Source organism: Stegastes partitus, unplaced genomic scaffold, assembly GCF_000690725.1.
Source record: "Stegastes partitus isolate 25-593 unplaced genomic scaffold, Stegastes_partitus-1.0.2 Scaffold215, whole genome shotgun sequence".
In the NCBI taxonomy this organism is placed as follows: Eukaryota; Metazoa; Chordata; class Actinopteri; family Pomacentridae; genus Stegastes; species Stegastes partitus.
Genome location: NW_007577946.1, coordinates 141,960 through 157,167, shown reverse-complemented (window position 1 = coordinate 157,167; position 15,208 = coordinate 141,960). Strand labels below are relative to the sequence as shown.

At 42.7% G+C, this 15,208-nt stretch overlaps 1 protein-coding gene across 1 annotated transcript in view; it reads left to right on the top strand.

Moving 5' to 3' along the window:
* Window positions 1-15,208, top strand: part of LOC103356706 (voltage-dependent T-type calcium channel subunit alpha-1I-like) — a gene marked incomplete at its 3' end in the record, with an annotated part of 216,005 nt that overhangs the window by 70,078 nt on the left and 130,719 nt on the right. Inside the window, exon 4 of the mRNA XM_008280954.1 lies at window positions 9,885-9,982. Within this exon, the coding sequence (XP_008279176.1) occupies window positions 9,885-9,982 (98 nt within the window). The remainder of the gene's footprint in view (window positions 1-9,884; window positions 9,983-15,208) is intronic.

Below are 15,208 nucleotides of genomic sequence, written 5' to 3'. Positions count from 1 at the left end.
TTCACCTTTGGCAAGATATTCAGGCGTCTGTTCATATAGCATGTGGACATGTTTCTGAGCATCTGCACGCCACTGGAGATGTAACAGTGGCTCATTAGAGCTCTCGCACCACATGGCACACTGTAGGAATGTGAGAGTGAAAACAACACGCACACAGAGGACAAAACACAGCAGATAGGGAGGAAATAAGAGGACTGCAGGGACCGAATTTATGTAATACGGAAGGAAGAGAGGGAGTTTGTGAGGTGGAAAGTTAATAGAAAGGATAAAAGATCAGGGCAGGAGGGAGAAGGTAAGGAGTGAGAGAGGAGTGAATTACAGCTTTCGTAAATGATTGTCTGTTTTGTGCTCACATGTCCGTGTGCATGTGTGTCCCGCTCCATCTTCTCCGACTTGCAAACCACTTCTGGGACAGAAAGTCGACTGCATCCATTAATCTCATTTTAATAATTGATGCCATCTTCTCCAGAAGGAGTTTAGCCTGGACTGCTGGCATAAAATGAGACATTTAGTGCTCTCTGGTAATTGCCATATTAGTTTATTCTTGCCTATTAGACCCGTGTACATCCAGTGGAATGGCTTCAATGCACATTATCTATTTAGTTGTGTTATTGTGCTTTCCAAGGCCTTCCACTGAAAACAGACAAAGCTTCTCTCCGCATCTGTCAACCGCTGCAGCACATGGACACCTATGCTTCAGAATTTAATCCCTTAATCTGGCACGTAAAATTAGCGCTGATCACATGTAGGATGAGCTACTTTCACACTAATCACATGTAGGATTATCTATAGGGGACACATGTAGGATACAACGCAGTATTAGCTGATGCTACCATTTGGCTTCCACACAGAGCTGCTGATGTGGCGGCACATTTGTTATCTTGTTATTTTTTAATAACTACTACTGATTCCCACGTCCCCTGAGGTTTGTGAGTCTGCTCTGTCTAATGTGCTTAACGCTGTCATTTTACAATTTAAATCAGTCTTACACATCGTACGTGCCGCTCATTTGAGTTGCAATGTAATGGAACTCAGGAAGACTTTTATTTTTTTTCATAGAAAGCATTTAAAAGCAATTCAAAAACAGAATATATTTCAGTTAATATATCAGTCGAGGTTATTTCTTACATCTTTAGTTTCTTCTCTAATTTTGTAGCCACACTCATTAAAGAAGATGATGGTGATGAAGTGCATTGTTTGACACTGACCGGTGTGACTGTGACTTTTGAAGATCACTGCGCCACGGCAAAATAATTAACACTGTTGGGAACACCGTGTTTATTTGATTTAAAGGGAAAAAAAAGTGAGAAGACTGTGAAGAGAGGCTCCAAACAGACACGTAACCTTCGTCCAGTGTCCTGACTTTAATGTGCGACTGCAGCGTGCTCGTCAGGATTCTCAAGTGTACGGCGATCGAGAGGTGGAACATTACACGGGACTGGATGTTTAAATGAGAGAAAGATACTCTAGTTTTCCTTTCAGGCTCGGTTTGAGGCACTCGAGAAGTGATTAACCTTATGAAAAACCGACAGTGGGCATTTGTAATTGACTAGTAATTGCAATTTAAACCTCTGAGCCCTAAGCTGCTTATAGGCATTTTTTGCTTCTTTCACTTTTTTACTTTGTCCAGACTCATTTTTCACCGGTAGCACAGGTGCAACCAACTTCCTTAACTGGTCGTAGCTTTTACAGATGTTCCCTAAACGCCCCGTGTTGCAGGCTGTGGTAGCTGCTGCGGTGTGCTCAGACAGGTGTGTGACCGAAAAATACTTTGAAAAGAGTCAAACTAGGGCGTTCTAGTTAAGATTTGTCCGAGATGAAACCAAGTAATCTTTTTTGTACAACATGGAGCGCACCTACAGTAGGACAGGGTGATATGACCCAAAATATTTATCACGATATAAATGAGAAAAATTGCGATAACGATATAACTGATGATGTAATTGATGCAAGACAAAATACTTCAAAACTGAACAATTTATTTTCCATTTAACAAGCAGCTGTTTTTGATGTGCATTAAAGCTATATTACACCAAAATCAATCGTGCATAAGTTAACAATCAGTCCCATAAAATCATTATATAAACAAGCTCTAAAAACATTGGATAAAAAACCTGACAGTTATCATCATTGCCACATTCTACAGAAACATAAACTTCTGAGCTTCTGAGAAAATATTTGTTTAATGTACAGAATTAAAACTGGTTCTGCTCCCCCTTCACTGAATGACTAATAATAATTTTAGATCGAGTACAGGCAGAGTAACCGGGGGGCAGTGAGGGAGGACTGCATTCTCCCCCCGCACAAAAACTGTGTTTGGCCAGGCTGTCTTTTCATTTAGAGTGTCACAACAGTGGAATACAGTGAAGTGATAAGAGAGTCTCCATCATTGTTTTCATTCAAAAAGGTGGCTGCTGGAGACTCAGACCTGTGAGCACTAATTGTCGCAGGAAATGTAAATATATTGGTTGCATGTTTTTTTCCCTCTATTTTTGTTGTACGTGTAAATTGTTATGTGATGTTAATTTTTTTTTAAATTTAGGCTGGCTTTGACAACTGCCAAAGGGACTACCGATGAAAACTAGTTTAATGTAGCTAACTTGGGCACGTTTACATTGTACAATGTTGATTAATGTGCATTGTCCCTTGTCAAATAGTAATAGTCAAAAGAGCGTGTAAATATTTGGACCGATGGGGTGGAAGTGGCCGGAACACACAGGCAGTACTTGGCTGCTAATGCCAGTTTAGGATAGCGGTCACAGTTCTGTTTCCACCATCGGGTGGCGATGGTAGGTTGAGGGTCCAGCCCTACTATGTTGGTCGATGCACTGCATTCGCCCTCCTCCTCGGTCGCCGCCATGCTTCTCGCTCCATGTGCATTAGACCCGACGAAAACAACGGCACTGTGCATTTCACTCATATTGTATCGTGATATTTCAATTTCATATCATCCGTTAACATTACACCAGTATTACCGTGCACGATGTGATATGACCCAGCCCTAGTCGAAGGTCCCAAATGATTGGTTAGAAAGCTGAAAATCTGACCGTTCTATTTGTGTTAGATAAATGGTTTTATTTGGACAATTTTGGCAATTTTTGAAAGATAACATACCATAGAGTTTATCAACATACTATATTGCAGACATGACTTGAATCATTTTTTGGATTTCTGGATATTGTCCGACCCCCACAGCAGACCTCTTTAAGCTATTAAAACCACGGCACTCCCGTTCTTCAAGAAGTGTTCATTATAAATACATAAAAACCACCAAATTCTGCCTTTGGATTTTTTTTTCACTCAACAGTAAAAATGATTCCTGTGCGGAGTTTCAAAGCCTCCGTTATCTCCAACATTCAAAGCTTTCCCCTCCAACCAGGAGGGCAGCCCTGGAGAAAACCACTCCCACTGCTCCACTCTGACTGCTCCTCAGAGAATATTTCATCATGGTGACTTGTGACGGCGCTTTAAGGAGGAGGGCGGCTGAGAGGGTTCAAGTAAACGGCAGAGACACAGCAGCTCCCTGAAGAGGGGAAAGGCACCAGAGAGAGAAAACCCAAAAAGAGAAGGAGGATGTTTAAGAGGCAGTTTAAAAAAAAAGAAGAAGAAGAAGAAATCTGCATTCCCCCGTCTAAGGCCGCTAAGGAACAAAAAGTCATCTAGTTACTCCGTTCAAATATTCATGAAGCTGTTTGGTTGGAGAGCAGTCCTAACTCAGACAGACACTAGATTTAGTTGTGTGTGTGTGTGTGTGTGTGTGTGTGTGTGTGTGTAGAAGTTTTTGTGTGTGTCTCAGAGTAGCGTCCAGTGTGTGTTACGTAACTACATCAGCAGCTTGCGTGTACGGGTGTGTTTCAGAGTGCAGAGTGTGTCTGAGGCCTCTGTCCCTTCACTTCATGTGTGTTGTTGGGTGTGTGAGTGTCTGTACATGTGCTCAGTGTGTGGAAAGTGACATTTTGTATATGTTGTTGTGTTTGTGTGTAAAACAGAGTGTGTCTTACATGTGTGGGATCCGGTTTGTTTGTGTGGCGAAACAAATCTAAAATTGGTGCAAGAAAAATGACAGATCTCCATTATGTCAAGCACCTCACACACACACACACACACACACACACACACACATACATACCTGCCGTGTCAGCACACCACAACACAATGATTAAAATAGCAGCTGTTAGTGTTGCAGTACAATTGCACTTACTCTCAGTCCAGTTCACTTTGTCCTTCTCTTCCCTCCGGCTCTAGCCATACCATTAGCACACATCTAACCACACACACACACACACACACATTCATGTCCATGTGAACAACAGCGTACCAAACCTACAGAGTGGTTTGAAAAGACAGAAGTTGTTTCTATAATTTTTCACAGTGAAGATGCTAATGTGTTTTTATGTTAAACATTTATGATCACTTTCAAGCAATATGTAACAATGACCAGTGTACCTGACTAAGGATTCTCAGCACCTTGTATCACACCTGTTCAGTGTGCATATCGTAGTTTTTCTTGCTTACAGTCGTGACTCGATAATCTGACACTAAATGTAAAACCTTCTTTTATGTGGGATTGTCAAGACGGAGGTCGAGATACAAGGAGGGCTTGATGCTGGAAGGCTCATTTGTTGTTAATATTTATAGTTTGTAGTTGTTGAACTATGTGCGTATTGTTATGATTTATAGGTTGATCAGCTGATTGTCACAGAATAGGTGTCTTTTATGAACTGTACCAATCTGTCCTGAGAACATTTCGGATGCTCTAGCTTGTACTGACACAGAGCTTCTTTCACCGCTACTGTTATCTAATTTCGTTTTCACTTAGTCGGCCGCTCCATGACGGTGCACGACGTCGTCTGTGACTTCTTGAATGCTGGTGAAAACTTGGTAGATGCAATTTTACGTCTGATGTCCAGCGTGTAACAGTATCGAAGCATTTTGTTTCTGTGGTAAATGGTCACTTATATAGTGCTTTTATCCAAAGCACTTTACAATATGTTTCTCATTCACCCATTCACACACATTACAAATCTGACTGACTGAATGATTGTTGTTGTTGTATAGAATATATGTTGTATTGATTGAGAAAAAAAAAAAAAAAGTGAGCTTTTACAAGATTGAATTTCCCTTCTGGGATAAATAAAGTATTTTTCATTTCATTTCATTTCATTTCACATTCATACACCAATGGTGACAGAGCTGCCATGCAAGGTGCTGCCTGCCATTGGGAACAACTTTGGGTTCAGTGTCTTGCCCAATGACACTTTGTGACATAAAATGTCATGTCTGAGTCAGAATCCAAGGCTGTCGGTATGTTAAGGCTATTTTTCATGGGTTCTGTCCGTTTTTCCTACAAACCTGTCAGATAGCAAGGTTTTCAGATTGTCAAGGGTCGGATTATCGAGTCACAACTGTGCTTTGAACATTTAACTTTAAATACACGTCCCTTCCTTTAATTTTCTTTTCGGGCAATTCATATAATTTTGTTTTCTTTCCATCGCTGTGCTCTGTACTTTGGCTTAACCTCTCATAGTCCAGGTACTTTATTTCTTCCTGGGGACGTTGTGTTCACTCTGCTCCACACTCAGACAAACCACCTGTCAGATTAGATCACGGCCACACACCAAGAAACCAGCCTTTGTGGCCGCACGCAATCTAGGTACTCTCTGAACTCTGACCTTACTTTTCATGGTCAGCGTGTTTTATTAGTGCGTTTTTGTCTGATTTGTCGAGCACCCGCAGAAGAATGAGGCCGCCGCTGCTTTCTGTCACCGGCAAGGTTACGGCAATACGCTGGCGACAGGAGAGATTCATGTTTTATGGTTCACTGAGTTAGGTCCAGATGCTTTGAAGCATGCATAGAAGTCTGGTCGATGGACTGAGGTGTGGTTGCTGGACTGCAAGGAATAAAACAAACTGTTCTGTTCACGAGTTTCACCTTTGACCCGATGTGGATTCCCAGTACAGCTGACCTGTTCGACTTAGCCTGGTCAAGTTTCTCCAACTTCAGTGACGTACATCTTTGGGAAGTCTTTTCTAGCTGACCTTTAAATCTGAGTTGGTGTTAATTTTATTTTTAGGATCTTGGCAAACGTAGTAATGTTTTTATTTCTTTTGTTCAACCTCCTGAATTACATTTTTAGATATATGACAGCGGGTGACCCCTTTGTGATATTGACGCTTCCTGAAAAGGGGTTTTGGAAGCTCTGCGTGGTGTCTCTGGTTGTTGCCATCAGTGCCTGACTTCCTCTAACTAGCAGTTAGCCCAGAAATGTGGTGGAGGGTGAGTGGAGCTGAGATGAGACGAAGAAGCAGCTACGCCCTTGATTATGTGGTACTTTGAGCTCGAGCTGGATCCGAATAGCCGACTATTTGGAATTGGAATCCGGATATCAATTTTGATCTTCGAATATCGCCCACCCCCTGCCGCCGACACCGACATCGACAGCGTTGGCAGATACAGTACTTCCGGCCCGTCGGAACTTGTACAACTCCCCCTCCGTCGTAACGAATACTCACCCGCCACCCCCTCCCAACTATTCGGGATATTCGTCAGTAATTGGGCCGAATATCCAGAAAACAGAAAATACTATTCAGACCACCCCAACTTTGAGCCTTAAAGCTGGTTGAATTGTATGAAAATGTTCCCATACTTGCGTATAGTTGTAATAAACATGCTAATTAGCTACAGAGACCAAAACGGTCTGTGAACCAGGCTGTAAAACATGACTTTTTTCTGCTACAAAGTTGAGCATTTTAACATTGTGGTCTATGAAGACTAACTTACCTGTAGAGCCAGCCTCAAGTGGTCATTTGAGGAACTGCAACTGTTGGCACTTGTGCATTGGCTTCAGTTTCCAGCCTCGGTGGTTGACGTTTCGCTGCGTCCTCACATCTTGTAACTCCTCTTCCAACTTTGAAACCTCGCAAGATTCTGTTTTCAAACCCTTTCACTGTCATTTTGTTCAGACTCTTTTCCATTTGGGTCGGTCGCAAGGTTGAAAGCCAATAATTGGCTGGAGCTTTATAATCACTTGAAGAATCACCTGGTAGGCTCTCCATTGAAATGAGCTTGCTGTCATGGAGCGCTGAAATATCGGCGTAGTCGTAGAATACTCGTGTCAAATACCTGAAACTTGCCTCAGTTTCTTGTACTTTTCTTTCCCGCATTTTGACAACCAACCACCTCCTCCTCCTCCTCCTCCTCCTCCTCCTCCTCCTCAGCCTGAGAGCAGCTTCCCTCTGTTCAGCCAGGTATATGCATATTGCTCCCTCCTCTGTCTCTCTGTTCCTAACATAATTATCTCCAACACTTGATAAACCCCTCAGGCTCTCGCTTTCTCTCTCCCGCTCTCAATTTTGCTTTATTGCCTTCATTATATTGCACTTAATCAACTCTCGGTGCTTGACTCACGTAGGTTTCTGATCTTTCTGTCCTCATCTCGCACTTTCCCGATCCCCTGTCATCTCTCTACTTTCTTCTTTCTTTCTCCCTCTGTCTGTCCTCCCTCCTATTCTCTGCACTCCCACTGTCTCTCTGTCTGCCATTCTTCAGGCAAAGTATGTTTTCCCGGCAATATATTTGTCAGAAATAGGTCAAATAGCTAAAAAAAAAAAAAAAATAACTTGATCTTTCCTCTCCTTCTCTGTCTCCATTATTCCACACCAAGTTTTTCTTCAAGCTTGTTTACTCCCTCCACCTCCCATCTTTGCTCCTTCACAAGGCTCTGCTTTCATCTCAGATGGTTGCACGTTTAATCTCACGCCTCTCATGCTTGTGCACGCCCGCGAACCAACAGGATACACTTTGATGCTTTCACTACATTTGCTAAAAGGTATTGCCAGTTTCCAGGGATGCAGGAGTGATTTCTTTTTTTTTGGCGCTTATTCACTTGTATGTTGACATCTTCCTCCACCTGAGTCAAAATGAAGAAATGGCAGTTTCTCTTTCTGCCAGTGCTGCACTTTGCTGACTATGTAAAGCAGTACACCTACACACATTGATATTCATGCTTAGCTGCAAACCGATCGATGGCCGTGTTGTCCCACTTTGTGTTTAGAGGCGTAGAAACAGATGCTTTCTTGTTGCCGACACGGTAAAAATTACAGAGTGTTCCACTGACCCCCGTTTCTTTGAATGTCTCACATTATCGGGTACGCGTATTCCACTTTATTAATTCATATTAGACTCAGCACAGCAGGACCCCGACTGTGCGAGGGTGTGTGTGTGTGCTTCTATTTAAGCTTTTTAATAGGAACAAACTTGGAGGGAGGAGTACATTAATTCAACTGCAGTCGCTGGTTGAGATGAAATTGCTCCCCTGCAACGATCACATAGATTGTACTGGTTGTTCTCTGTTTTTGATTTTGTTTGCGTTGCTCTTGGTTTTGCAGTGCCCATAAAATCTTTTCATCCCCGTTGGAAGTTTTCTGTTTTTATTATTTTTTCAACTTTGAATCATGACCAGTATAATTATGCTTTTTTTTGACAAAATTGTACGAAGAAAATAAATCTTTATTGTCAGAATAAAGTAATGCCAGTTTATTTAAATACCAAATGTACAATCTACAAAAGCCCCTTTAAAAAGAATGGTTTTCACCTGATTTGACTTGGATGCATCTGGTGGAAACTCTGAATTGTTACTAAAAGGCAGAAGTCAGGGAATGGATGCAAGAAAATGTCCAAGCCACTGAAGAGCCCTTCAGTCTACAGTTAAATCCATCATTTAGAAATGGAAGGTATTTAGCACATCTGTCAAGAGTGAGCCAACTTCAAAAAACAAGTGACTATTGCAAGAAACAGATGAGCGAGGGAGGCCACCAAGACTCATATGACTCCTCCGAAGGAAGGAGTTACAAGCTTCAGCGGCAGAGTGTGCAGAGCAACTGTTGCCTGCTTGTCACCAGTCAAAGCTTTATGGGAGAGTGTTGAACAAAGTTCATATTAAATCTCAGCTTCATCAGAATGGTAAATGGTAAATGATCTGCACTTATGTCGCGCTTGTCTACCTTAGCGCCACTCAAAGCGCTTTACAATGTGTTTCTCATCCACCCATTCACACACACATCCATCCACCAATGGTAACAGAGCTGCCATGCAAGGTGCTGTCTGCCATTGGGAGCAACTTCAGGTTCAGTGTCTTGCCCAAGGACACTTGGACTGTGGAGGGGCGGGGATCAAACCGCCAACCTTACGATCAGAGGAAAACCGCTCTACCACCTGAGCCACAGCCGCCTGTTGAGAAGGCATATGGGACACTCTGAAGTCAACTGGAAGGACATTCTTTGGTCAGATGAGACCAAAGTAGACCTTTTTTTTTTCATTGGTGTACACACTATGTTTGATGGACACCAAGGCATCATCCCCACCGTGAAGCATGGTGGTGGCAGCATCATGGTGTGGCGATGCTTCTTGGCAGCAGGCCCTGGAGGGCTTTTTCTCAGTGACCCAAAGCATACGGCCAAAACTACACAGAAGGGTTTAAAGACAACAAGGGGAATGTTCTGGAGTGGCTGTGACAGGGTGTTCCCTTATGATCCCCATGCAAGCTGCAGTGTCCAGATGTGCAAGTCTGACAGACTTATCCACACAGGCTCAGTGCTGTAGCTGCAGCCAAAAGTGCATCTGCTGAATACTGACTTGAAGGAGGTGAATATTTATTCAGTCACCTGTTTTGTAGAAATCAGTTTTCACATTAAAATAAAATAATTCTTTTGGGAAAATTCTTCTAAAAAAAGCAAATTAAATTGGCCATGACTCCATGTTAAAAAGCAACGAAGGGAGAAAACTACTTTCTGTAGGCACTGTAGTCCTCTTTGACACTCCTTATAGACTGTAGACAAATATTTGTGATGTTAACTTGTTTCTCTATTTTGTGTACATCTTCCAGGATGGTTGAATACTCTCTCGACCTGCAGAATGTCAACTTCACCGCCATCCGAACAGTGAGGGTGCTGCGGCCTCTTAAAGCGATCAACAGGGTGCCAAGTAAGTCACAATGTTCACATTTGTTTTCCCTGCTGCCAAAAGTCATTCAGACATATTAGTTTTACAGCCTGCTTGCACGTGATATGTGGTGTTGCCTATGAGTTAATCTCTGAGTTGGGCACAGAGTTGCTGCCAGTAGCTTTACACAACACTGACACGTTATTTTTGGGTTTTTCTGCTGTTTATAAAAGAACTTTGCGATTCACACTGCAGTAAAAAAATAACAATATTTGAAAACTGTGAAAAAAAAAAAAAGTCCATTCATGCAGTGCCATCTGTGGCTCCCATTCAGCACCATGGACAGCTGCCTGCTGGAGCAGCCTGGCCAGGAGCTGGACGGTGCTGGACATGAGTCACTGAGCCACAAATACCTTAACTGTGAACACGTTCTTATTAGACAGCCTGCTTATTGCTTGTTTACCGCTTTTATTTGTGATTGAATTATTAGACTGTGATTATTTTTAAGTGCTACAATCACAACTTATTTGAAACCTAAAGTTTATTTAATGCCTAATCAAACCTTACATACTGTGTTATAGCATAACTTTACCTGAGTCAGAAGTGCACTCCAAAAGTAAAGTAGCGATGCAGATTAATTTGTGTCGTACCTTTTAATGTTGAGGTGATTTTAAAGAAAAGGAGGGAAAAATGCATCACAACAAAGCAACCAAAGAAATACGTAATCATAAGAAAAATGCACATATAAATAGGATTTCAGACAAAATATAAGCAAAATCAGAAAAAGACATTACAGTGCAACTTCAGTGCTGTGCAACCTATGAATACAACTTACTTCATAAAAGTCAGAAGCAAAAAAAAAAAAGTTTTAAACCTCAACTTAAAGAACTGAGTTCAGTAGTGGTGGATCACAAGTTTGGTGGGAGTTTTTGTCCAGAGGTGTGATAGAAAAAGCAAATCTGTCCCAGAGGGTTTGTCATGTAGAAGATACTGAAGGCAGATGTGTAATCAAATCCAAACACTAATGGATCCAGCCAGTGAGCCATGTGAGGTGTACTCAATCCAGTGTGGTGTCTATTTACAATGATCAGTCATCTGTTTACTGGTTACACCTACAGCACATGTACAGACTGGACCTGTGAAAAACAAACCACTGAGATATATAGTGTCTTAATTTTCTAGATGCAGCACAGCACTCTGAAACTTCAAGCTTTTTACTGACTTGGTGTCGTATGGGTAATTTACCTTCAACAGAAGACTATGTAAAAGAAGAAATGACTGTCGTCTGATACTGGCAGATTGCATGCCGACAAGGTGATGAAGACACTGAAATAATAACAACAATAATAATAATAATAATAATACATTTTATTTGTGTAGCGCTTTTCAAAAACTCAAAGACGCTTTACAGGATAAAAGAACAATTAAAGCAACTAATACAGAAATAGACTAAGCAGAAATTCAAGCAAGCAGATAAAAACAACACAAGACATCAAAATGAAGGTTTAAGTGAGAGAAGCAGAGCGAAACAGGATTTGAAAATTGCCGGGTCTGTGGTGTCACGCATGTGTTGTGGGAGAGAATTCCAGACAGAGAAGGACCTGTCCCCCCAGGTTCGGTGTTTGGTCCTGGGAACAATCAGGAGGTTGGCATTAGTGGAGTGGAGGGTACATGAAGGGGTGGAGCATGTCTTTGAGGTAAGAGGGGGCCTGGTTATGGAGCGCTTTATGGGTGAGGAGGAGGATTCTGAATTTAATGCGGTATGAGATGGGAAACCAGTGAAGGTTTTGAAGGACAGGGGGTGATGTGGTCTCGGGAACGGGTGTGGGTGAGGAGGCGGGCGGCGGAGTTTTGGATGTACTGTCGTCTATTGAGGAGGTTGGTGGCGGTACCAAGGAGGATGCTATTACAGTCGTCAATACGTGATGTAATGAAGGCGTGACTGAAGGTGGAGAAATGGAAGCTTTGTTTGATACAAAATAGTAATATTGAAAAAATATAAAAAATAAAATTGGATTTCTTTCTTTAACGCTTCAGCAAACCTAGAACACTTTCAAAATATCTTTGGACCAGTTAGGAATAAAACAGCCCCTTTATGTCTGCTCATGATTGTTAAGGAGAAAGAGAGCGACAAAACCACTTCAATCTATCTTCTGAACTTTTCGAGATCTAATGCTTTTAAACTGAGTTTTATTTCCCAAGGATTCTTCTGCTTCCCTCACTCATAAATGAAAACATTTAATGTGTCCACATCAGTGATTTCACCTTTAATATAAACGCAGGGCGATCTCATCAGCGTGAAGTTTCCTCTACAGAAATGTAATACTGAATGAAAAAGGGAGAGAATTTCAACACTCCGATTCCTGATCCGGTGTCCATATGGTTGGATTAGACTTCAGCTCTAAGTGAATGTAGTGTCATTGGTTTTTAGTCCCTATTTTCAAACCAAAATATACTTTATAAAATATTGTTTACATAAAAAATGCAATTCGTCATGTGTTCATTTTGCATTGAAGTAGCCTTCTATATTTAGGAGTGTTACTGGCTGATTCTTGAATTGCTCCTCGTAGCCATGTGACCACCTCTTTTCATCACTCGCTGCATGTTTTCAGTTAAAAACCTGCCTTGAATGTCTCCAGTCAAACGGCCTCTATTGTGTTACGGTGGGACTGAGTGCTGTGTTTATAGCCCCACCTTGCTAACAGATGGTTGCAGGTATTGTCGGGGCACCACAGCAAATGTTGCAGTGCTGACGGCGCGCCACACCATTATTCATCCTGGAGCAAATGGGCCACATGAAACCGGCACCATTGTAAATGTGGCACCATACATGCAGCGCAAAACCTGACTGCCAGATGCAGCCCAAACGCCTCATTGTTTCGGCTGTAATTATGGCATTTTGATTGTGCACTTGTTGTTTTTCACGAGCTGGTCTGGTGGTTTACAGGTGCAGTTGTGTCTTCCAAACAAAAAAAAAATGGAAAGCATGACGAAAGTCCTGAAAGCGAGGTCGCGTTTCTCTGTATTGGGTGCTGCTGTATTAGCTGCAAACAAATTCCAGTGGACACCAAGTGCATGGGGCTATTTAAATTCCTCAAAAAGAAAAAAAAAGCCATTTCATCCACAGTGAGCCGGTCTAATCCCGACAAAATCTCCTCCGCAGACCCATCGCTGCAACGATCAGGCGTCTCTGGAGTGTTTTGAGCTCTCCAACCTCGTCACTTGGAGAAGCGCTTAGTCTCTGTCCTGTTTGATGAGAATAATCAGAGCTCGCTGCTAGTTGCTTTTGTGCTTTATGTGTCTAAATTGTGCCTGGCAGGCAATCATTTTAAGAAGCTATGAGTGCTCTCTAAGTCGGATATGCTGGTGCTTGAAGTTAATGTTGTTTTGCTTCCTTTATAATTGCTAAACCTCCCACTGCTCATAAAGCTGCCACATAAACCGAGCAGTTCATTTCTTCTTCTTCTGTGAAAGCAGGTGTAGCCGATTTGGTTGGTCACAGAGAAACGCGTGTTGGGTTCTGTGCTAGGCAGAAAACATACATGAACATGCATCAGTGACGGATGCTGCTTTTTGTTCAGAACGTAGGCAGGCCATTGTATGTCAGTCGCCCCCCTATCCCTTTTTTTTCTTCTATGTTATGGCTCCATCATGTCATGCTCTCCAACCCCTCCTTTATCACCACATCCCCTTTTTTTTTCTTTATTTTTCTTAAATCGTGGCTCCTCCTACACAGGCCGACACTCGTTCTGCCTCCTTCCCCTCCTCCTGCCATACCCCGTGCATATCTTCAGCTCATTTATCCCTCCCTGCCTCTGTAAGCAGAGGCTGTAGTCGTTCTTGCATGTCTGTGGAGAGTCATTTGTTCCAAAGGGAGAGAAACACACTTTCCTCCCAGGAGTTCTGAATCCAGGAGTCGAGGAGGTCGAGCTGATGAGGTGGAACAGCCTGAGAACAGCCGGGCATCGTCATCTGGTGCTCTCATCGTTTTCCCTCCACATCGTGATTGAAATGTGTTGAGGTAATAGATGGCTTTGGATACAGGACACTAGTTTTAAGAGCTTTTATGATTCCAGCGCTTATGGTTACATGATTTCTCTGAAGAATGCACAGAAGGCAGAAAGACCGAAAGCGAGGAAAAGACAACGAACAACCAAACAACCACAACTATGAAACTACTAAAGGAAATTAGCGCATTTTGTAACAGAGGCTGCAAGGTGGCGTTGCCTCGCAGCAAGAAGGTCGCCTGTTCGCGTCCTGGTGAGGACACCCAGGATCTTTCTGTGTGGAGTCTCCATGTTCTCCCCGTGTAGCGTGGGTTCTCTCCGGGTTTTCCGGCTTCCTCCCATCGTCCAAAAACATGTTGAGGTTAATTGGTGATTCTAAATTGTCCGTAGGTGTGAATGTGAGTGTGCTTGGTTGTCGGTCTCTAAGGCCTTGTCCACACGTAGCAAAAAACTAACAACAAAAAACTATCGTACACACCACCTCGTTTTTAGAAAATAATTCATCCACACCTAACCGCATTAGTGTGTTGTTAAGCACATTCATATTCTACGTGAGGATGTAATAACTCCGACGACAGGAGCGACGACCGGGACATACGGAAATTGTCACGCCATTCCTCCAGGAGCTCGATTTCCGTTCTCCCACCAGCTGGCAGTGGTCTGACCCAAAACTGGCGTCGGTGTCTTTGATGGAGAACATGCCTCGGACATGAAATGGTAAGGTGGCGGAAAATAACCGTCCTTAATGTCGTCCTTCGCCTGTGTTCTTGTACAGGGAGCAGTATCTGGGCCTGGACAAGTTCTGAGGGCGTCCATGCTGTTTCCAAAAATGTAAACACAGGCCGCATATGTGATGTAAAGAACATGTTTTGTCACAGGAGTGATGTTTGGAAACCTAAAACCCGATTAGTGACGTCCACATACAGACGCATAAACAGAGGACTCATAGATCTTCACTTTGGTCGGAGGTTTTTGAAAGAATCGTTTTTAATGCCGTAAATCTGCGTTTTCATGTGGATGACAGAAAAATATCTTTGTTTTGTGAGATGCCCTGCTACGTGTGGACAAGGCCTAAGTGTAGCCCTGTGATAGACTGGTTACCTGTCCAGGGTGTCTCCTGCCTTCGCCCTAAGTCAGCTGGGATAGACTCCAGCCCCCCATGACCCTAGTGAGGATTAAGTGGTGTATAGATAATGGATGGATGGACATTTTGTAACAAGGTAAAAAGGTGCGTCACAGAAAACGTAGGCCTGTCTTGAAG